Source organism: Schistocerca serialis, chromosome 2, assembly GCF_023864345.2.
Source record: "Schistocerca serialis cubense isolate TAMUIC-IGC-003099 chromosome 2, iqSchSeri2.2, whole genome shotgun sequence".
In the NCBI taxonomy this organism is placed as follows: Eukaryota; Metazoa; Arthropoda; class Insecta; order Orthoptera; family Acrididae; genus Schistocerca; species Schistocerca serialis.
Genome location: NC_064639.1, coordinates 892,404,907 through 892,428,659, shown reverse-complemented (window position 1 = coordinate 892,428,659; position 23,753 = coordinate 892,404,907). Strand labels below are relative to the sequence as shown.

At 43.1% G+C, this 23,753-nt stretch overlaps 1 protein-coding gene across 1 annotated transcript in view; it reads left to right on the top strand.

Moving 5' to 3' along the window:
• LOC126458231 (BMP-binding endothelial regulator protein) overlaps positions 1 to 23,753 on the top strand; it is a 711,827-nt gene that overhangs the window by 532,825 nt on the left and 155,249 nt on the right. Inside the window, exon 3 of the mRNA XM_050095129.1 lies at positions 2,253 to 2,344. Within this exon, the coding sequence (XP_049951086.1) occupies positions 2,253 to 2,344 (92 nt within the window). The remainder of the gene's footprint in view (positions 1 to 2,252; positions 2,345 to 23,753) is intronic.

Below are 23,753 nucleotides of genomic sequence, written 5' to 3'. Positions count from 1 at the left end.
GAACATCTAGCTTCTCCTAGCCCTATTTCACGACCACTTTCAAACTCGACGAGGTGTTGATAATGTTATCTTTGTCACCTTAAAGGCATTCTTGACTAGCATCAGTTCACCAAATCCAGTCTCAAAGGTAACTAACGCTTACGATCGTTACAGCGTGTATTTCAAGCAAACTGATTTGCATGCTACTAGCGCCACTCTTCGCCGACTGGCGTGAAACTGAAACAGACATTACCTTTCATATGTAGAAACACGACTATCAACTTCAGTTTATATCGCACAACTCCTTCCTGGTGTTGCGATTTTATTTTCCATCAATGTATTATGAAAAGATGGATTTAAAAGTTAGTCAATCTGTTACTGCTTCCATACTAGTGCCTTTCAGTTATCCTGATTTAGGTTTTTCGTGATTTCCCTAAATTGCTTAAATCGAATTCCTGCTTGGTTCCTTTGAGAAAGACAAGGTCAAATCCCTTCCTCTTGACCTCCCCAAACTCGTGCACCGATTTCAGTGACTACATCGTCGACGGTACAACAAACAGTAATATTCCTTCCTTAGTAGTTTTTTCATTTCCACGTCTAAATCTAACGCAAACTTCTGGTTGGTGACACCAGAAAAAAATTACAATGCTACTAAGTAGTGGAATTTTTCAGTATCGGCTATATGGTCGTACTTAATCTTTCAATGCAAAAAAGAGCGTCAGTTCCCTTATAAGTAAAATAAGCGCAGGACACGTTCCCGCTAAATTTCCAGAATCGTAGCTTTCTGTTCTCTTTCATTTGTAACAGTGTAACAATGTATCAGTGTCCATACGACAATTATTAAACCGAGTTCGACTGTCGATCCGGCACACAGTTTTGATCTTCTAGGAAGTTTCATTGTTAAATCTGTTAGCTATGATTCTAGTTGCTGCTGGTCTTGTCTAATCTTGGAAAATGTTAATAGGTTTGAATCTTTAAGACATTTCCGCCACTAGATTGCCGGTGGATATGTAAAAAATCAACCATACGCTTCAAAATTTGCAAAAAAAAAGGACAACCGATAGCACTGCTGCAATTCTAAATTGTTGTATTCCTTGTTACACTTTCAGTGTATATTTCGTATTACTTTTACATATTTCACCGTTTTCTCTACGGAATGTTATATGAACTGCATATGAGTTGTCCTTTATTCTGTTAAAAGTAATCTAGTAACATAGGACTTCTTGTTTACCTTTTGTTTCTTTGTTCATGAGGGCCATCTAATTTCCTACAGTAAAAATGGTCCTTTATGCGTAGTGAGTGGTTCAAGAACTTTCTTCAGATCAACATCGTTCCTACCATTATAGCTGCGCTGTTTCGAAAAATAATGAAATTTTATTGGGAGAATTTGTCTTTAAAAACCATGTCAAATTTTATAACCCTACGATACAAAATTCATGTTCGCTGACTAAGTGTGTGCGGAAAATTTTTCTTTACTTTTTGCAGCATCTGTAAGTTTGTGCGTTACCTTGTGATGGCGAGAGTATTAGATCACGAAGAGAACCGAATATCGTCCTAGAACACTTTGGGATTGTTCTATCTAATGAGCGAATACAATTTTAAAAAATGTTTATACCGAGAAACAAACTGGCATTTTCCCGTAAATAGCTGTAGGTGTCACATAAAAATTGCGACGAGCAATATTTATTTGGCCTATCTCAGCGGCTCGTAGCAGGCTTTGATTTGAGAGAAAAGGGCCCGTTTAAGGTCGACTGTTTTCCTAGTAACACTCCAGACGACAGCTTGAAGTCAGTAAACAGTACGTTGCTTATCTGCATAGAGAGTAAAGTAGCTTCATAATGTCAATAACACTGAATTTATAGAAAAAACGTGGTTTGTATATGACACCAAAGTTAAAGAATATGAAAATAATCCTTAAGTACATTGGAATTATTATCTACTCTTAGGCTTTCTATTGTTCCACATAAACAAGTTAATGTTGTCAGTTATCAATATCATTACAATAATTGCAACATGTCCATACATTCTCGAACCACTTCTACGAGTATATAGAATCTAAACTACTATACTGTATGCTTTCGTAACTCAACAGCTGAAAAACGTGTTGTGTTAAAATTAACGACGGTGGGAACTATCAAAATATGTGTGACGTAAACAAAATGATAACTACTCACTGTGAGAATATCACCGACTGGCGTAACAGTTGCTGGAATACTCTTACTTAGTGGAGAACTTGCTTAATATTTTTGACACGCAGTAATCCTTTGTTGCAGGAACGACACAGACGTGCGAAAATGAGGGCGAGCCAGTGCCGGCAGACGCCATCAACGTCGTGGGCGTCCACTGCTTCTCCTGTATGTGTACGGTGAGTGGAGACTACAATGCGTCGTACAGCGACGAACTCTTTTGCACTCTTCTGACAGAGCGCGTTGCGGCCTTGTTGGCGAATACTAACTTTTCGCGTATTTTTCGAAACTGCCAGCAAAATACTCCATCCTGCACAACCAAATAATATAATATTGTAAATCGAAGTTTTCAAGAATCTAAAGAGAAATATTACATATGTTGCTTCCTTCTTTTAAACGTTGATTGACATGCGAGTTGCAAGTGCACGATAAAAAAATTTTTAGACCGTAAACTTAAATTTCATACTAATAATTTCATTACTATTTTCAGTACTTTGACAGAACTGTTTTCAGCTAACAAATAACTGAAAACTTACATTTCCTTGACCGTTCCTACACTTGAAACATAATGTCAGTCGAGCGCATACCTTCGCAAGTTTTAATGGTGCCCAATGATGTATTTATAATTTGTGGAAATTTTGATGTGACTGTTATGTGAAAACAATATAAAATTCACAAGAACAATATTGTCGACGGCAGTAAATTCGTGTTTTTAACACGCAACACATCTCTTACGCCTCTTGTCATGTTGTTTATGCAACACTGCAGAACAATTTACTTCGGTGGAAGTTGAGTGTACGTGTGTGTGTGTGCCTGTCTGGGAGAGAAAGAGAGAGAGAGAGAGAGAGAGAGAGAGAGAGGAGTCACTTGCCATTTTTCCCTTGGTATTTCATTATGATTATAGTTTTGCAATAGGTATATCCTTACTAAAATCATTTGATAAGTGCAAAGACCAAGCAAGTTCTCAGATGGTATAGTACTTCGTTCGTATGTGCTAGGGCAACTTGGCGTCATAATTCATAAATATTTGCCTGAACTTTATCGAAGTACCGAACTAAATCAACAATAATAAATGTACTATAGGTGATCATACGGTTATAATAACTTTTTAAGTCCACTTGATGATAAATGTCCTGGTCTGCTCGTTGAGGATGTAGTAATGTCTCCGCCCGATACCGCTTTCCTCTGTCCCAAATTTCACTCCACTCCAGCATTTCCCTGCTGATGAAATTGCATACCCTTCTGGTAGCTGAAAGCAACTACTCTAGGCGCAGGAGCTAGCAGACGAGGTGGCGCGGCGCGGGCCTCCACTTTCACTGCTGCTGCTCCCGGATCGTATAGCTAGCGGTAAGGTGTCTACCGAGAGTGCCCGCCACGTTAACGCGCCGCCGCTTCACTCTACGATTGCCAAAGCGTGTGACTCATTTAAGGAACTAGAGAAAGCACCCGTATTCCACAGTATAAAGTAGTATACGACGTACACAATCACGCAGTGTTTCAGACTGAAGTGCGGAAGTTGACGAGTGATCCACATGTCCCGAACATAAGTCTCCAGTAACTCAGCCCATGTTTTGTGGTCCCAGATACACTACTGGCCATTACAATTGCTGCACCAAGAAGAAATGCAGATGATAAACGGGTATTCATTGCACTAATATATTATACTAGACTATCATGTGATTACATTTTCACGCAATTTGGGTGCATAGATCCTGAGAAATCAGTACCCAGAACAACCACCCCCGGCCGTAATAACGACCTTGATACGCCTGGGTATTGAGTCAAACAGAGCCTGAATGGCGTGTGCAGGTACAGCTACCCATGCAGCTTCAACACGATACCACAGTTCATCACGAGTAGCGACTGGTGTATTGTGACGAGCCAGTTGCTCGGCCACCATTGACCAGACGTTTTCAATTGGTATCTGGAGAATGTGCTCGCCAGGGCAGCAGTCGAACATTTTCTGTATCCAGAAAGTCCCGTGCAGGACCTGCAACATGCGGTCGTGCATTATCCTTCCTGAAATGTACGATTTCGCAGGGATCGAATGAAGGGTAGAGCCACGGGTCGTAACACATCTGAAATGTAACGTCCACTGTTCAAATTGCCGTCAGTGCGAACGAGAGGTGACCGAGACGTGTAACGAATGACACCCCATACCATCACGCCGGGTGATACGCCAGTATGGCGATGACGAATACACGCTTCCAATGTGCGTTCACCGCGATGTCGCCAAATATGGATGCGACAATCATGATGCTGTAAACAGAACTTGGATTCATGCGAAAAAATGACGTTTAGCCATTCGTGCACCCAGGTTCGTCGTTGAGTACACCATCGCAGGCGCTCCTGTCTGTAATGCAGCGTCAAGGGTAACCGCAGTCATAGTCTCCGAGCTGATAGTCCATGCTGCTGCAAACGTCGTCGAACTGTTCGTACAGATGGTTGATGTCTTGCAAACGTCCCCATCTGTTGACTCAGGGATCGAGACGTGGCTGCACGATCCGTTACAGCCATGCGGTTAAGATGCCTGTCATCTCGACTGCTAGTGATACGAGGCCGTTGGGATCCAGCACGGCGTTCCGTATTACCCTCCTGAAACCACCGATTCCACATTCTGCTAACAGTCATTGTATCTCAACCAACGCAAGCAGCAATGTCGCGATACGATAAACCGCAATCGCGATAGGCTACAATCCGACCTTTATCAAAGTCGGAAATGTGATGGTACGCAATTCTCCTCCTTACACAACGCATCAAAATGGTTCAAATGGCTCCGAGCACTATGGGACTCAACTTCTGAGGTCATCAGTCCCCTGGAACTTAGAACTACTTAAACCTAACCAACCGAAGGACATCACACATATTCATGCCGAAGGAGGATTCGAACCTGCGACCGTAGCGGTCGCGCGGTTCCAGACTGTAGTGCCTAGAACCGCTCGGACACTCCGGCCTGCACACGAGGCATCACAACAACTTTCACCAGGCAACGCCGGTCAACTATTGTTTGTGTATGAGAAATCGGTTGGAAACGTTCCCCATGTCAGCACGTTGTAGGTGTCGCCAACGGTGCCAACCTTGTGTGAATGCTCTGAAAAGCTAATCATTTGCATATCACAGCATCATCTTCCTGTCGGTTAAATTTCGCGCCTATAGCACGTCATATTCGTGTTGTAGCAATTTTAATGGCCAGTAGTGTGTTAATGGCAAGGAACGAGGTACTGCAGGATTAAATGCACTCTTCCTCTGATTCCATACGACTACGTTTACTGGCTCCAATTACAGAACGTGGGAGCTTTCCACCATACTGGTTTTACAAAGTCTGAGATCAAGTGAAGCAAGTAAATCTTTCCGGAAGCTGAAAGCTTGTTTGAACACTGCAGTACATTGATAGGCAGGTATAGATGGAGGTGCTATGCCGTTGCAATTCTCTGCCGTGCGAACTGTCTTAGCCAGTTATTTACACGTGGACCTATAGCGTAAACGGAACGACCACGACGCAGCTTGCATTTCCCACGCTAAAAAATCATTGTCAGAAGCGAAAGTGTAGTTGAAGACAAAAAAGTCCAAGGATCCAAGGGGGCTCGAACACCAGACCTTTGAAATTGTAGTGTGACATCCATTGAACCACCGAGCCACCCTAAACATGTTTGTATTATCGAGTGCTTAACCCGACCTATAGACTTCGATGTGGTCAGATACGTAGTATTTTACACAGTCAATAAGAGTGGATGAGACACTGACCTACAAAGAATAGTCACATCCTGCCAATTACAAACAGAAAAAATAATAGGAAACATGAGAAAGTTGCCTCCTTCTGTTGTGATTTTTGAACAGTGTATGTGTTATTTCTAGCTGAAGTTTGTTATAGAACTCAGTTAATCTCTCTTTTCTCTCATTCCTATTACCGACCCCATATTTCCTCGTAACATCTCTTTAGTTCCTTCCCCTACCCCACCGTTCCAACCCCTCATATTTATGTTTTCGTTTGCCACGCTGAGTGCCCATTCAAACCTCTCATATAGTCCCACTATCTATTCATCTTTTGCATGTGGTGTCGGCTTATATACCTGAATTATTGTTGTCGGTGTTGGTTTACTGTGGATTCTCATGAGAATGATTCTATTACTGAATTTTCAAAGTAGGTTACTCTTCAATGTAAGTTCCAATACATAACGAATCCTACTCCCGTTGCTGTTGATATTACCCTATATTCGTCTAACCACATACTCTTATCTTCTTTTCATTGCGTTTCACTGACCCCCTACTATGCCTAGGTTGAGCCTTTGCATTTCTATGTCCACATTTTCTAGCTTCGCTACCACATTCTAGTTTCTGACGTTCTGTGCTCCGACTCGTACAATCTTACTGTTTCATTAATGAGCTTCTAACATACTGATGGGTTATTCAGTCTTTTTGTCTCGGTCATCTCCCGGAGAACCGAATGGGGGACAAACCTGAAGCTGGACATGTGGCCGAGCGGTTCTAGGCGCTTCAGTCCGGGACCGCGCTGCTGCTACGGTCGCAGGATCGAATCCTGCCTCGGGCATGGATGTGTGTGATGTCCTTAGGTTAGTTAGGTTTAAGGAGTTCCAAGTCTAGGGGACTGATGACCTCAGATGTTAAGTCCCATAGTACTTAGAGCCATTTGAACCATTTGAACAAATCTGGAATCTTTGGCAACGGAGAGATCATCATGACGCTTTTTCAGTTGCAGGCTACATGTCGTGTGGATACAAATGATTTTTTATTTAATGCAGCGGTTTACATTTATATGAATTATATGAATGCGTGGTGTCTATTCTTTCTGGCATGTCCGAAAGAACAGACACCACGTAGAATCCGCAGCTGTGAAATATTGTATGTAAATTTAAGGGGGATTACTGATGTCAGCTGTATTGGGACATCACGCGGAGTCAGCGGCGACGAGCGAAAATGTGTAACGAGCCGGGATTCGAACCCGGGATCTCCTGCTTGCTAGGCAGGTGCGGTAACCACTGCGCAATCCGGGACACAGCGTTATCGCAACTGCACAGACTGCCGCGGCGAGCCTCTCGGCGGATAGGTGAATCGCTGGGGTGTGGGGAGTAAGCAGGAGATCCTGGGTTCGAATCCCGGTCCGGTAAACATTTTTCGCTCGTCGCCGCTTGTTCCATTTAATGTCCAGCCGCAGCTGACAGCAGTGATCCCCCTTCAATTTACATGTAGTGGTTTACATTGCCCTCTCTATCCTTATGTTTTTCATCACTGCTGATTGTTCCGCCTTTTAGGGGTAGTATCCCAAGCCGAAGGGAAAGAGGGTGCCCTGAACCTTTGTCAGATTCTACGTCCCCTCTGACTAAGCTGTTGGCAGAACGGGGGTGACTGCTTATGTCGGGAGTCTTCGGTCGCCATTGTTCATGTTTTTTATTCAGAAAATGTGGCCGAGATCAACTCAAGACCTACGACTTCCTAACTACTAGTCAAAGACGTTACGCCTAGACCACAGAGACTTATTTGCATGCTTTTAAAATCCTAACTTAGTTCTGTTGGTACGGGTCCAACACACGTAAGCAATATTCATGAATGTGTCGCACCAGTGTTTCTTCAGCAGTTTACTTCGTTGATCCCACCAATGAACCGCAGTCTGCTCCATGCTTTACCTACGGCTAAGCCCTTTCCTATCCCTCTAAACTGTTACACGTTGGTATCTGCGTTATATGACTCATCAATTGTTACGCACTGATATTGTTGCCACGGCCTACTACAATTTTGTGTTTTGTGAATTTTCCATTCTGAACGTCTTAATTTCCATCCTGAATCAATGATTCCGCTTCACCCTAACTCTGTTGACAAATTAATCGGCCTTCATGCCTGAGCTGGCGTCTATTGTTGTTAATATCTCATAACTAACACACACAATATGTGAACGGCCTACAGTATTTTGTTCAGCTTATAAAAGTCCAAGGTCAAAATGTGTTACATTATACATCTCGGTAACAGCATTGTGTAGATATGAAGGCCTGTGAGAAAACGAGAAAAGAAAAGAATCGATACGTATGAGATGTGGTGGTATAGAAGGACGTCGACGATTAAATGGACTGATAAGATAAGAAATGAGGAGTTTCTCCACAAAACTAGCGAGGAATGCAATGTGTCGAAAACACAGACATGATGATAGGACGTGTTTTAAGGTGTGAGGGAATAACATCCGCTGTACCGGAAAGAACCGTAGAGGGCAAGAACTGTAAGCGAAGAGAGTAGTTGGAATACATCCAACAAATAATCGAGAATGTTGGGTGGAAGCTCTAATCTGACGTAAAGGGGCTGGTACAAGAGAGGGAGTTGTGGCGAGCGCCATCATATGATTAATGATGAAAAGAAAGAAAACTTATCCATACAGAATAGCTCTTCTGTCTTGCTATGGCTGAATTCATGTTTTAGATCCCTTTAGCCAAGGCTTTTTTGTCTACAACAAACCTAATGAGCGAGTCGATGTACTATGATGTCGCTGTAAGAATACTCAGCTTGTTGAATAGAGACCAACATAATACCGCATGGGCATGATAGCAAAGAACTACGTTAACCATTGCATCAGCGTCTGAAAAATTATGCCATCTTTCCATACAGAGGCATTTCGTAACATCGGTGTGGCCACGGCGATTAGGGATATACCACAGTCTGGAACCGCGCGACCGCTACGGTCGCAGGTTCGAATCCTGTCTCGGACATGACTGTGTGTGATGTCCTTCGGTTAGTTAGGTTTAAGTAGTTCTAAGTCCTAGGGGACTGATGACCTCAGATGTTAAATCCCATAGTGCTCAGAGCCATTTGAACCATTTGATATACCACAGGAAACGATATTTCCGGCAGTTATGCATGTTGTTTCCAAATCCAGTCTGTGCTCTTTGATTACTGTAAGTGACCCTGCATTACGCCGAAACGCGTTTCAAACATAACCTGTTACGTCGTTGTTTTTTTTTTTTTTTTTTTTTTTTTTTTTTAATGAATCGAATAACGCAACACAGCTCATGCAAAAGCGGTTCTGCTCGACAGCCCATTTAAACATTATTAACGACTTTAAGCAGTCACGTTCTTTGCCGTAATAGATAAGTTTCCACTTTGTTTAATCTCGAGACAAGTCTCGCGGAGAATTACAATAACAATTTATCTCGGTAAATGTCAGCAGTAACTGTCAGCTCCGCGCATTATAACGATCAGCGGTTATTTTTAATGAGTCCGTGTACAAGTGACCCAGAAGCTTAAACAAGCGAACCACGGAAAATGGGTCCACAGACGAGGTGCGAACAAACTTGGGGAAACCGATGCGTAATCGATCTGCAGTGAAAGGAGGGCGTTGCAGCCGTTACCGGAGGCAACGCGGTAGGGAAAGCAGAGGAGCGGAGAGGAGAGGTGAGGAGAGGAGAGGAGAGGAGAGGAGAGGAAAGCACAGGGCGGGCGCCGTGGGGGCGAGCGGGCGCAGCCGGCGGCTCCCCCAACAGGGGACGGGGCACGCACTGACGTGCCGGTCAGCGACTGCGAAACCTCTGCTGCCGATGCCCAGAAACACACTGCAAAGATTCATCATATCGTGTTAACGTATCGTGTCAACGGAGGTCCGGGCGTATCCTGACACAAACAAATAAAGCAGATAATAAGATTAAACACTATATGGGACACTGTGAAACTGGAGACAGGACAGGTAGTCAGTGTACAACATTCCACAACAATTAAACTAAACGACAATGTTGTGAGTGACAATTCACAATTCGGGTGTAGTTTTATCAATCACTTAATAAATATAGTAGCACAAAAAGAATTAAATAGTTCAGTGGATGAAGCAGGAGAATATATTAAAAATTTCATTCTATAAAACTTTAAACAACTAGAAGTAGCACCAACATCCTTCACTGAAAAAAATGCAGTTACAAAAATTCTAAAAAACAAAAGCACGTGTGCGGTTCATGGAATATCAAATAGAATTCTGAAAAGTTGTTTTTACTTAACAAGTAAAAAATTTGTGTTGTCTGTTCTTTCAGACACATCATATACGCACATATAAGGTGATGGAGGCCAATGATGCCTTCAGTACCGATGTATGAGGGCTATCCACAAAGTACATTACGTTTTGGAATTAAAAATAAATAAAGTATTGGAATTTTTTTATTATATACAGATGAAAGCCACACTTAAATACTACTTTTCTACATACTTGCCATTTAAATTAAGGCACTTATCGTAGCGATGGACGAGCTTGGAAATTACTTCGTCATAAAATTCGGCCGCCTGCGCCTTGAACCACGTGGTTAATGAGTAACCCGGTAGAAATACGATTTTTGTGGATTTCCTGGAAAGAGGCACTACAATAAACTCTCAAAGGTAATGCCAAACTCTGCACAACCTCAGAAGAGCAACACAAAACAAGCGCAGGGGAAAGTTGGGCTCAAAGATCTTGCTGATTCACGACAACGCCCGGGCCCACAAGGCAAATGCCACTCGTGAAGTTCTCGAATCTTTTAAGTGGGAGTTGTTTCCTTATCCGCCGTACAGTCCCGACCTGGCACCGAGCGACTTCCACTTATTCCCAGCAATGAAGAAGTGGTTGGCTATGCAGCGTTTTGATGACGACGCACAGCTTCAAGATGAGGTAACCACGTGGTTGAAGGCGCAGGCGGCCAAATTTTACGACGAAGGGATTTCCAAGCTCGTCCATCGCTACGATAAGTGCCTTAATTTAAATGGCAACTATGTAGAAAAGTAGTATTGAAGTGTGGTTTTCACCTGTATATAATTTAAAAAATTTCCAATACTTTATTTATTTTTAGTTCTAAAACGTAATGTACTTTGTGGATAGCCCTCCTACAATAACGTGAAGAGCCGATCGAGGTAGTCCCACACATTCTCGAAAAGGGTTAAATCCGGGGAGTGCGGAAAATTCATCCTGGTGCTCTTCGAACCACGCACATACGCTGCGAGGCGTGTGACAGGTTGCGTTGCCCTGCTGGTAGATGCCACCGTGCTGAGAAAGAAAACTACATGTAGGGGTGGATGTGATTCTCAAGGATAGATGCATACTTATGTTGATCCACTGTGCTTTCCAGAATGAGGAGATCACCCAGGGCATGCCACGGAAACATTCCTCTCCTCCGGCCTGGACCCCTCCGGCGATTGTTGCAGGGTGTTTGCTTTGAGACGCTTCACGCCAGTGAGCCTCTGTCCTATGGAGCATAAAACGTGACTAATTCGTCGCCACTCCGTGGACGTCCAGTTGTGGTATTGGCGCGCAAATTCCAGCCTTCGTCACGCGACGAATAGCGGTGAGCGTGAGTCCGTGAACCAGGCGCCCGCTGCGGAAATCCATAATCAGCACTGATCGCTGAACGGTCGTTGACGGGACGCTGTTGGCAGCCCCTCGGTTCATATGGGCGGTCAGCTTATCAACAGCTACACTTCTGTTCGCCAGCGCCGGCCGGTGTGGCTGAGCGGTTCTAGGCGCTTCAGTCCGGAACCACGCGACTGCTACGGTCCCAGGTTCGAATCCTGCCTCGGGCATGGATGTGTGTGATGTCCTTAGGTTAGTTACGTTTAAATAGTTCTAAGTTCTAGGGGACTGATGACCTCAGATGTTAAGTCCCATAGTGCTGAGAGCCATTTGAACCATTTTTGACCACCAGTGAAAATGGGGAAAGAGCCAGTCACTGCGAGAACGTTTATTGGGTAACAGTTTTATACACGGGTGTTAAAGATGCTTTTTTTTGAAACGATGAGTCACACTTTTAAAAATATATTAATTGAGAAATCGATATGAAATCGTACTTATAAAACTCATTCACATAATAATGGAATACTGAAACTGGATGAACCAGCCACTCTGAGCTACATTAAAATAAAGTACCCAGTGACTTGGATATAAATGAATAATTGGGTAAAGAGTGGTATAGCGGTCGGGATGGGGGGGGGAGGGATGAGGGTCGAGGGGGGGGGGGGGGACGGCTGTTGAGCTCTGCAGGAGAGCTTTCGACAAGAGCGGCAGCGACTGCGCAAGGTCGAGCACGGTGCTGCCCTGCATGCCTGCCGCCTGTAGATACCCGTCGCCCGGCGGCCAGTCTAAATTAACGGAGCGTAATTACGCATGCGCAGGACGGCGGACACGCATTCCATCCACTGCCTCCCCCTGCTCCCCTCTTCTTTCCCCGGCGTGCCGCAGTAATCAACGCCACAGTACAAGGCGCACGCGGGACGCCCAGCCTCAGACATGAACACTGCAGCTGCAGCCGGCAGCATCTTCTGGAAGTCTATCGCTGCGGCGTGCCTGATCAAAATATCTTCTGTTTTCAAGCCTCGTCAGTTCGAATTGAAACCTCTAGCTTTCCACAGCCGTCTCTAGGAGTAGAATAGTTGATGAAAGAGGTGGCATAACGGCCCGGTTATACAGGGCAAGCGGCAGCGTCTGAAAGCTCGCAGAGAGGGCCGAAACGACGCACGCGCGTGAATGAGGGTCGGGCAGCTTCTGGTAGCTCCGGCCCTCCGTGGGACCGGCTGACGTCACGCAGGGTGATGGGCCACCGTGGCGCCAAGTTTTGGAACTGCCACTATAGTCTCCCCGCAAGCGTCAGACATCCGCCTCCTTACGCTCGGTGTTCTGATGAGTAGTAGATTTATAGAATATACACTGTGCTCCAACCTTATAGTTGGTTGGTGGATTTAAGGAAGGGGACCAAACAGCGAGGTCATCGGTCCCGTCGGTTCAGGGAAGAATGGGGAAGGAAGCCGGCCGTGCCGTTTCGCAGAAGCCATACCGGTATTTGCCTGAAACGATTTAGGGAAATCATGGAAAACCTAAACCAAGATGGCCAGACACGGTTCTGAACCGTCGTTCTGAATGCGAGTCCAGTGTGCTAACCAATGAGCCACCTCGCTCGGTCCGACATAATGAAGTACCTCGACGACAACGATCTACTGGCCAAAATCAGCACGGCCTCAGAACCTATCATCCTTCTGAAACACGACGGGCTACCCACAGAGGATTCCACATTTATAGATTTCCTGAACGCTTTTGTCCACTTTTCCTCCGAAGTGGCTTGGAATCAAACTGCATGAGTATGGAGTATTGTCGTAGTCTACATCTACATCTACATCTACGGTGTGTGGCGGAGGGCACTTTACGTGCCACTGTCATTACCTCCCTTTTCTGTTCCAGTCGCGTATGGTTCGCGGGAAGAACGACTGTCTGAAAGCCTCCGTGCGCACTCGAATCTCTCTAATTTTACATTCGTGATCTCCTCGGGACTTATAAGTAGGGGGAAGTAATATATTCGATACCTCATCCAGAAACGCACCCTCTCGAAACCTGGACAGCAAGCTACACCGCGATGCAGAGCGCCTCTCTTGCAGAGTCTGCCATTTGTGTTTGCTAAACATCTCCGTAACGCTATCACGGTTACCAAATAACCCTGTGACGAAACGCGCGGCTCTTCTTTGGATCTTCTCTATCTCCTCCGTCAACCCGATCTGGTACGGATCCCACACTGATGAGCAATACTCAAGTATAGGTCGAACGAGTGTTTTGTAAGCCATCTCATTTGTTGATGGACTACATTTTCTAAGGACTCTTCCAATGAATCTCAACCTGGTACCCGCCTCACCAACAATTAATTTTATATGATCATTCCACTTCAAATCGTTCCGCAAGCATACTCCCAGATATTTTACAGAAGTAACTGCTACCAGTGTTTGTTCCGCTATCATATAATCATACAATAAAGGATCCTTCTTTCTATGTATTCGCAATACATTACATTTGTCTATGTTAAGAGTCAGTTGCCACTCCCTGCACCAAGTGCCTATCCGCTGCAGATCTTCCTGCATTTCGCTACAATTTTCTAATGCTGCAACTTCTCTGTATACTACAGCATCATCCGCGAAAAGCCGCATGGAACTTCCGACACTCTATACTAGGTCATTTATATATATATTGTGAAAAGCAATGGTCCCATAACACTCCCCTGTGGCACGCCAGAGGTTACCTTAACGTCTGTAGACGTCTCTCCTTTGATAACAACATGCTGTGTTCTGTTTGCTAAAAACTCTTCAATCCAGCCACACAGCTGGTCCGATATTCCATAGGCTCTTACTTTGTTTATCAGGTGACAGTGCGGAACTGTATCGAACGCCTTACGGAAGTCAAGGAAAATAGCATCTACCTGGGAGCCTTTATCTAATATTTTCTGGGTCTCATGAACAAATAAAGCGAGTTGGGTCTCACACGAGCGCTGTTTCGGGAATCCATGTTGTTTCCTACAGAGTAGATTCTAGGTTTCCAAAAACGACATGATACTCGAGCAAAAAACATATTCTAAAATTCTACAACAGATCGACGTCAGAGATATAGGTCTATAGTTTTGCGCATCTGCTCGACGACCCTTCTTGAAGACTGGGACTACCTGTGCTTTTTTCTAATCATTTGGAACCTTCCGTTCCTCTAAAGACTTGCGGTACACGGCTGTTAGAAGGGGGGCAAGTTCTTTCGCGTACTCTGTGTAGAATCGAATTGGTATCCCGTAATGTCCAGTGGACTTTCCTCTGTTGAGTGATTCCAGTTGCTTTTCTATTCCTTGGACACTTATTTCGATGTCAGCCATTTTTTCGTTTGTGCGAGGATTTAGAGAAGGAAGTGCAGTGCGGTCTTCCTCTGTGAAACAGCTTTGGAAAAAGGTGTTTAGTATTTCAGCATTACGCGTGTCATCCTCTGTTTCAATGCCAGCATCATCCCGGAGTGTCTGGATATGCTGTTTCGAGCCACTTACTGATTTAACGTAAGACCAGAACTTCCTAGGATTTTCTGTCAAGTCGGTACATAGAATTTTACTTTCGAATTCACCGAACGCTTCACGCATAGCTCTCCTTACGCTAACTTTGACATCGTTTAGCTTCTGTTTGTCTGAGAGGTTTTGGCTGCGTTTAAACTTGGAGTGAAGCTCTCTTTGCTTTCGCAGTAGTTTCCTAACTTTGTTGTTGAACCACGGTGGGTTTTTCCCGTCCCTCACAGTTTTACGCGGCACGTACCTGTCTAAAACGAATTTTACAATTGCCTTGAACTTTTTCCATAAACACTCAACATTGTCAGTGTCGGACAGAAATTTTCGTTTTGATCTGTTAGGTAGTCTGAAATCTGCCTTCTATTACTCTTGCTAAACAGATAAACCTTCCTCCCTTTTTTATATTCCTATTAACTTCCATATTTAGGGATGATGCAACGGCCTTATGATCACTGATTCCCTGTTCTGCACTTACAGAGTCGAAAAGTTCGGGTCTGTTTGCTATCAGTAGGTCTATGATGTTATCTCCACGAGTCGGTTCTCTGTTTAATTGGTCGAGGTAATTTTCGGATAGTGCACTCAGTATAATGTCACTCGATGCTCTGTCCCTACCACCCGTCCTAAACATCTGAGTCTCCCAGTCTATATCTGGTAAATTGAAATCTCCACCTAAGACTATAACATGCTAAGAAAATTTATGTGAAATGTATTCCAAATTTTCTCTCAGTTGTTCTGCCACTAATGCTGCTGAGTCGGGAGGTCGGTAAAAGGAGCCAATTATTAACCTAGCTCGGTTGTTGGGTGTAACCTCCACCCATAATATTTCACTGGAATTATCCACTTATACTTCACTACAGGATAAACTACTACTAACAGCGACAAACACGCCACCACCGGTTGCATGCAATCTATCCTTTCTAAACACCGTCTGTGCCTTTGTAAAAATTTCGGCTGAATTTATCTCTGGGTTCAGCCAGCTTTCTGTACCTATAACGATTTCAGCTTCGCTGCTTTCTATCAGCGCCTGAAGTTCCGGTACTTTACCAATGCAGCTTCGGCAGTTTAGAATTACAATACCGATTGCTGCTTGGTCCCCGCATGTCCTGACTTTGCCCCGCACCCTTTGAGGCTGTTGCCCTTTCTGTACTTGCCCGAAGCCATCTAACCTAAAAAACCACCCAGTCCACGCCACACAACCCCTGCTACCCGTGTAGGCGCTTGCTGCATGTAGTGGACTCCTGACCTATCCAGCGGAACCCGAAACCCCACCACCCTATGGCGCAAGTCGAGGAATCTGCAGCCCACACGGTTGCAGAACCGTCTCAGCCTCTGATTCAGACCCTCCACTCGGCTCTGTACCAAGGTCCGCAGTCAGTCCTGTCGACGATGCTGCAGATGGTGAGCTCTGCTTTCATCCCGCTAGCGAGACTGGCAGTCTTCACCAAATCAGATAGCCGCCGGAAGCCAGAGAGAATTTCCTCCGATCCATAGCGACACACATCATTGATGCCGACATGAGCGACCACCTGCAGATGGGTGCACCCTGTACCCTTCATGGCATCCGGAAAGACCCTTTCCACATCTGGAATAACTCCTCCCGGTATGCACATGGAGTGCACATTGGTTTTCTTCCCCTCTCTTGCTGCCATATCCCTAATTGCATTCGCGATTTCCTGTCAGAATGTTAACAGTTATTAATAAGCGGCAGAAAGTCAACGAGTGAAAGATAAGTGATATATAGCAGGTCCTGAAGAAGTGTTATACGCCCTCTACTGTTCTCGATCTATATAAAAGACTTAGAACAAACTGAGCAGTCCTCTTAGAAAGTTTGCAGACATTGCTGTCGTTTACCGTCTTGTAAAAACATCAGAAGAACAAAACCAATTCCAAAATGATACAGACAAGATATGTGTGTAGCGCAAAAAGTGTCAATTGACTGTAAACGACAAAAGGTGCGATGTCCTCCACACGGGTACTAAAAGGAATCCGTTAAATTTCGGTCACACCATAAATAACGCAAATTTAAAGTTTCTCGATTCTTCTAAATACTTACGTTTTAAATTTACGACTGATTTATACTGGAGTCATCAAGCAGAATATGTTAGGAAGACGAAGAAAAGACGAAAAAACACCGCGTTTCACTGCACTTACGAGATGCAACAAATCTACTACAGACTCTGCATACACTACGCTTGTTCCTCCTCTTTTGGAGTGCACTATCTGCAAAAGTGCCCGGACACCCGTACGCAATGGAAAATTGACCACCAGATGGCACGAGAGGCGGGATCCGTCAGTATAAGAGGCGGCGGGGAATATTGTGTCATCAGTGGAGGAGTGGTAACAGGAAAACGAGTCGGTCATGGGAGCCCAGTGACTTCGAACCTGGACTCGTCACTGGACTTCACCTGAGCAACAGATCCACCAGGGACATTTCAACCCTTCTAAAGCTGCTCAAGTCGACTGTTGGTGATGTGATTTGATGTGGAAACACTATGGAACAACCACAGTCAGCCAAGGCTACGCAGACCTCTTATATTCATGGACAGAGGTCGCCGCGCATTGCGGTGGGTGGATGAAGAAATGCCATGAAATCAGCGGAAGGCATCACCCGCGAGCCGGCCGTTGTGGCCTAGCGGTTCTAGGCGCTTCAGTCCGGAACCGCGCTGCTGCTGCGGTCGCAGGTTCGAATCCTGCCCCGGGCATGGATGTGTGTAATGTCCTTAGGTTAGTTACGTTTAAGTATTTCTAAGTTCTAGGGGACTGATGACCTCAGATATTAAGTCCCATAGTGCTCAGAGCCATTTGAACCATTTTTTAACCTAATCTCATCCGCCTGCTTTATATGGGGATCACAATCTGAAGATACATAGGCCTTCCTTTTACGAAATTGTATTTAGTGCCCGTTCTTTAGGGTACATTTTTCCACAGTAGATTTCTTAACCGCCTGCTGCGGTGACCGTGCGGTTCTAGGCGCTCCAGTCCGGAGCCGCGCTGCTGCTACGGTCGCAGGTTCGAATCCTGCCTCGGGCATGGGTGTGCGTGATGTCCTTAGGTAAGTTAGGTATAAGTAGTTCTAAGTTCTAGGGGACTGATGACCACAGCAGTTGAGTCCCATAGTGCTCAGAGCCATTTGAACCATTTTTTAGATTTCTTAAGCTGCCTCTTTCTCACGTGGCAGTGCGCCCAGCGCGAAGCACAAGCCTCAGTGCAGATTAGTCGACCCACGAAGACGCCGCCGCACCTCACTGCACACCACACGCGCCATGCAATGGAAGAGCGACGCCGCATTTAACGGGGCGTGGCGTATCTTCAATCTTGGTGCCGTCAGTTGTTTACACCTGATGACGACAACAGAGACAGCTGTCGAAAGGTCAACTATTTTATTCGAAATGACGCTGCATAAAAACTAATAACGTTTTATTCTACTGCTCAGGGTATCTCCGTACAAAGAAGCAAATGATGTAACGTCTGGACAACCGACTTAGTGGTTTTTGTGAGAGAATGGTATACACTATTACCTGAGAGCAATCACGCTCCGTCAGTATTTCAAAGTTCTGCACACGGTTTTCGTTAGCTAGAATCTTCTTACAACCGTTATTTTTTTTGTCTTCTAGTTGCACAACTATTTAACCAGCTAAGTTGTTATTTTTACATGCTTTGCGGCGAACTTACAGTACACCCGTACATCCCTGTCATTCTGCCTAATTAGTTATTATCACTCACAATAACACAAATATAAAGCTTTCTGTTTTTTCTTTAGCACGTGACAATAACGGCCTTGTACTCCTTACGTTAATAACAGACAATCGTATTGCATTCGTAACGGATTTTATTTTAGTACATCGTTACAAACTAACAACTAATAGAGACTAAGGTTTAACACTGTGAAGTCAAATAATCACAAACTAGTATATGACAAATAATGTATCCTACAAATAATATCCTGACCTGTGTAAACCCGTCTTTTCACACTGCCTGAAAACTCTACGGACACTGCTGCGACCCAGCAAACATTAACGGAGCCCTTGTTGTTCATGTTGCACATTAATGACTTTGATGAATGTACTGGTTGCAACTCCAGACTTTTCGTGGATGATGCAGTTATCTGTGAAGAAATTCTGTCCGGTAAAAATTGAAGTAATATTCAGATAGGTCAAGAAAATACATCACCCTGGTGCAGAGGTAGCTCTTAATACAGAAAGGTTCAAAGTTGTGCACTTCACGAGATGTGAAAGCGTGGTGTTCTTTGACTACAGGATTAATAAGTCACAAAGCGAGTCAGTCACGTCATACAAACATCTGAAAGTGAGAACGCATGGAGATGTTAAGCGGAACGGCGACGTAGGCTCAGCTGAAGGTAAAGCTAACGGCAAACTTCGATTAGTTGGTGTGAGACTGCCATTTTTTTTTTTTCCAAAAGCGATTGCATTCGAAATGCTTGTACGAAATGTGCTTGAAAAGTGGTCAAGTGTGTGGGAATTGTATCCACGGACAACATATATCCAGCGTATTCTTATAGAAACAAATACTGTGTGAATGAATGGTCACAGACGTGTTTGACTGATAAACAGAGTAAGTGCAGTGCTGAAAAATCTTAACTGGCTGACACTCCAAGTACGACGCCGTACATCTCTCTAGAGCGTGCTTCTTCTCTATATCTCTACACCGTAGAGATCGTGCAGAGGAGACCAGCCAAATAGCTGCTCGCCCACTGATGTGCGAACGGCCGTACCTACCACACTCCATCTGGAAATGGAACGGAAGGAAACTCTGATTTGGTTCAAATGGTTCTAAGCACTATGGGACTTAACATCTGAGGTCATCAGTCCCCTAGATTTGGAACTACTTAAACCTAACTAACCTAAGGACATCACACACAACCATGCCCGAGGCAGGAGTCGAACCTGCGACCGTAGCAGCAGCGCGATTCCGGACTGAAGCGCCTAGAACCGCTCGGTCACAAAGGCCGGCCCTTGATTTGTGGCACAAAAAAGTGCCCATGAGCTTCACAGTGATAAAGAGTAAATTGGGACGTAGACGTAGAATCAGGCAGGGAATTCGTTCCTATAAACTTTCAGTTCAATATAATTATTTCAAATGTGAATTTCTATTCATCTACATCTTGAAATATATACCGCAAGCCACTGTAGAGGGCATGGTAGAGGGAAGATCATACCAACATTATCTGTTTTCTTCTCTGTTCCATTCGCGTATTGACCGAGCGAAAAATGCTTGTCTTTGTGCCCATTTATGCGACAAAATGTCTCTTGTCTTTTCCTCGTCGTCGCTACGTGAGATATACGTTGACTGTAGCGTAATAGTCGTAGACTCATCTTCGAATACATGTTCTCTAAATTCACGCACCACAGTTTCGCCACAACTATACGCGTCTTTCTTCGGAGGAATCCGATGTAAGTTCCCGACGCTTTTATTATAGTATGGTTTGGCTATACCACCCCAGCGCGTCTCTGAATTCTTTCGAAATCTGTCATGCCTCCCTTACAAGGACTACAATTAGTCTAGAATTGTTTGCGCTAGTGTCTCGTCTGTTATGCATCGCATTACTAGAACCCTTTCAACAAATCCAGGAGTTCGACTGGCTTCCCTAAAACTGATTTACCTGATCGCCCCGTTTCATGTCACTTCTCAAAGTCACTGCTAAACACTTACTGTATACGATGTGACACGCTCGACATGTTCGCCACTAATCTTATAACCAAATACTCTACTGTTCTCTCTCCCGTTGCTACAGACATTATTTTTCCATCTCGATACATGTAAACTGTGAAAGGGGGTAATTCCGTGGTGTGTTCAATGTAAAATCTAACGGAACTTCTTTTTTTGCTTTATTATTATTATTATTATTATTATTATTATTATTATTATTATTATTTATTTTATGGCCTTCATTGGACCACTGTAGTCAAAAATACAAAGTTCTAAACAAGTTGTTACACATGGATACAATTCGGTTCGACAATAACTTAATATATTTAGGTAATATAATTATTAGAGGCTATTCTTATATGATAGGTGTTTTGCTCTTCTGTCTGCCCAATATTTCTTCATTCTTTCAGATATTTTCTTTCTTTCTTCATCTGAGACAACTCTTCCTGTACTCCTTTTACTGATTTTCATTTGTAGTCTGGTTTGCGGGTCTTGCAGTATTCTGGTTTTCTCTGTCTTGTTTTTTAGGTCATCTACTGTAATTTGAAGTTCTTTTATATCTTCCTTAATTTATGTGATCCATTTAATGTCGCTCTTGCTATTCCACAATTTTTGTATTATTTTTTTACTAATTCTGTTTTCTGGAGTTCTCATCAGATGTCCAAAGAATGAGATGCGTTTCTTCCTGATTGTGCTCATGACTGGTTCTATTTTCTTATATACTGTTTCATTTGATCCTATTCTCCAATGTCCATTTATTTTATACTGTTTATTTATACATGTCCTAATTATTCTTCTTTCTATTTTTAGTATTCTGTCAATTTCTGCTGTATTAGTTGTTTTGAAGATAGTTTCAGCTGCATACGTTATTTCTGGTTGTGTAACTGTTTTATAGTGTTTTAATTTTGCATCTATAGATAGGCTTTTTTTGTTGTATGTAGTTTTGGTAATGTAATTTGCATAGTTCAGTTTTTTTATACTGTTTTGCCATGATGGCTTCTCATTTAGATTGTATGTTATTATTTCGCCTAAATATTTAAATTTATCAACAATTTTGATTTCCTGTTCTCCTATTGTAATTTTGTTTGCAAGTGGTGGATCAGTTAGCATAATCTCCGTTTTTTCAAATGATATCCTAAGGCCTACTTTCTCTGCTATTTCTTGTAGTGATTTCACTTGTTTCCTGGCTTCTTGAACGGTGTTGGCTAGGAGAGCAAGATCATCAGCGAATCCCAAGCAGTTTAAGCTAATATCATCTTTTGCACTTCCAATTCTTATCCTCTTTGGATTGTCCTTGTACCATTCTCTCATTATGTATTCCAGTGCACAGTTGAAAAATAATGGTGATAGGCAGTCACCTTGTCTTAAGCCTATTTTTATGAGGAATGGTTCCGAAATTTCTCCTCTAAACTTCACTTTTGATTTGGTGTTGGTTAGAGTGAGTTGTATTATTTTAATTAGTTTTGGATGGAGTCCTAGATTTCTTAAAATTTTTAATACTGAAGGTCTGTGGAGACAGTCATATGCCTTCTTAAAATCTACAAATGTTATTGCCAGAGGTTCGTTCCGTTTCTTGTAGTATGCCATAATCAATTTTAAACTAATTATCTGCTCTGCACAGTTTCTCCACGGTCTGAAACCTCCCTGATATTCCCCTAACTCCTGTTCTAATTGCTCCTTGATTCTTTCATATAGGATCTTGGATAGAATTTTATATGTGCAGTCTAGGAGAGAGATTCCTCTGTAGTTGTCTGGGTTGCTCTTATCTCCCTTTTTGTGTAGTGGGTGGATGATAGCTGTAGTCCAATGTTCGGGAAATTGTTCTGTTACCGAAATTTTTGTTAGAGCCATGTGTAAGGAGGTCTTGACTGTGTCATTTGCATATTTCCACATTTCAACAAAAACCTGATCTTCTCCACATGCCTTATAATTTTTTTGTTCTTTAAGAATTTCTTCTACTTCTTGAAAAGATGGAGGGTCTAGTTTGTTAGGTTTGGTTTTTATTGGGGTATTTATGTTGATTTGTAAGGGTTCTTTGGGTTCCTCGCAATTCAGAAGTTTGTAAAATGCTTTTGCCATGATTTCTGCATTTTCCTTGTTACTGTGTGTCATTCTTCCATCTTCATCTTTCAGTATTAGTGTAGGGCCTCATATTGTTGTAGTTGTTTCCCAAAGATTTTGTAGTAGTTCCTGGAGTTGGTTTTATGATAATTACCTTCTATAGACTTTATAATATCTTTATGAAATCCTCTCTTGATTCTTCTAATATTTTGAGTGAATTTTTTTCTTTCATTTTTTAGGTTGATGGCATTTTCTTCAGTTTTATGTGTTTGAAACTTTAACCATGCTTGGTGTTTATCTTCATGGAATATGTCACATTCTGATGTCCACCATGCATGTTTACTTCGTGGGTTCAAGGGAGCTAGATTCTCTGCTTCTTTTTTAAGATTAGGCACTAGTTGTTCTAGATCATCTGTTAATTTGATGGTTTGTGTTATTTGTTGGTACTTATTATTTTTAATTAGCTGATGTGGGTCAAACCTCCTTTTTATTTCATTAGTTTTTCCGGTCCTCTTCTTTAACGGTGTGAATTTGATTTTAATTTTAACCACATAATGGTCTGAGCCTGTGTCTACTCCTCTCACTACTTTAACATTGTGGATCTCCTTATGAAAATGTTTGTCCATACAGACATGGTCTAGCTGCCACTCGCCCTTCCTCCAGTCTGGATGTTTCCATGTTTTAAGTTTACTTGGCTTCCTCTTAAAGTATGTTGATTTAGATATAAGGTTGTGTTCTCTGCAGAGTTCTACAAGTCTTTGACCGTTTTTGTTCGTAAATTTAAGTGGACTCCATTTTCCAATTATATCTTTATATTTCCTTTCTTTTCCCAACTGAGCATTGAAATCTCCCAATAAGATTTTTAAATTCTTTTTATTTACTCTGTTCACAGTTTGTTCTAGAAGGTCCCAAAATTTATCTATCTCTTCCTTTGTTTTTGTTAGACAATTTTTTTCATTTGTTGTGGCATGAGCATTTATTATTATATAGGTTTTATTCATTGTTTTAAAGCTTAGAGTCGCAATTCTTGGTGATACTGCTTGGAAATCCGTTACTGAATCTA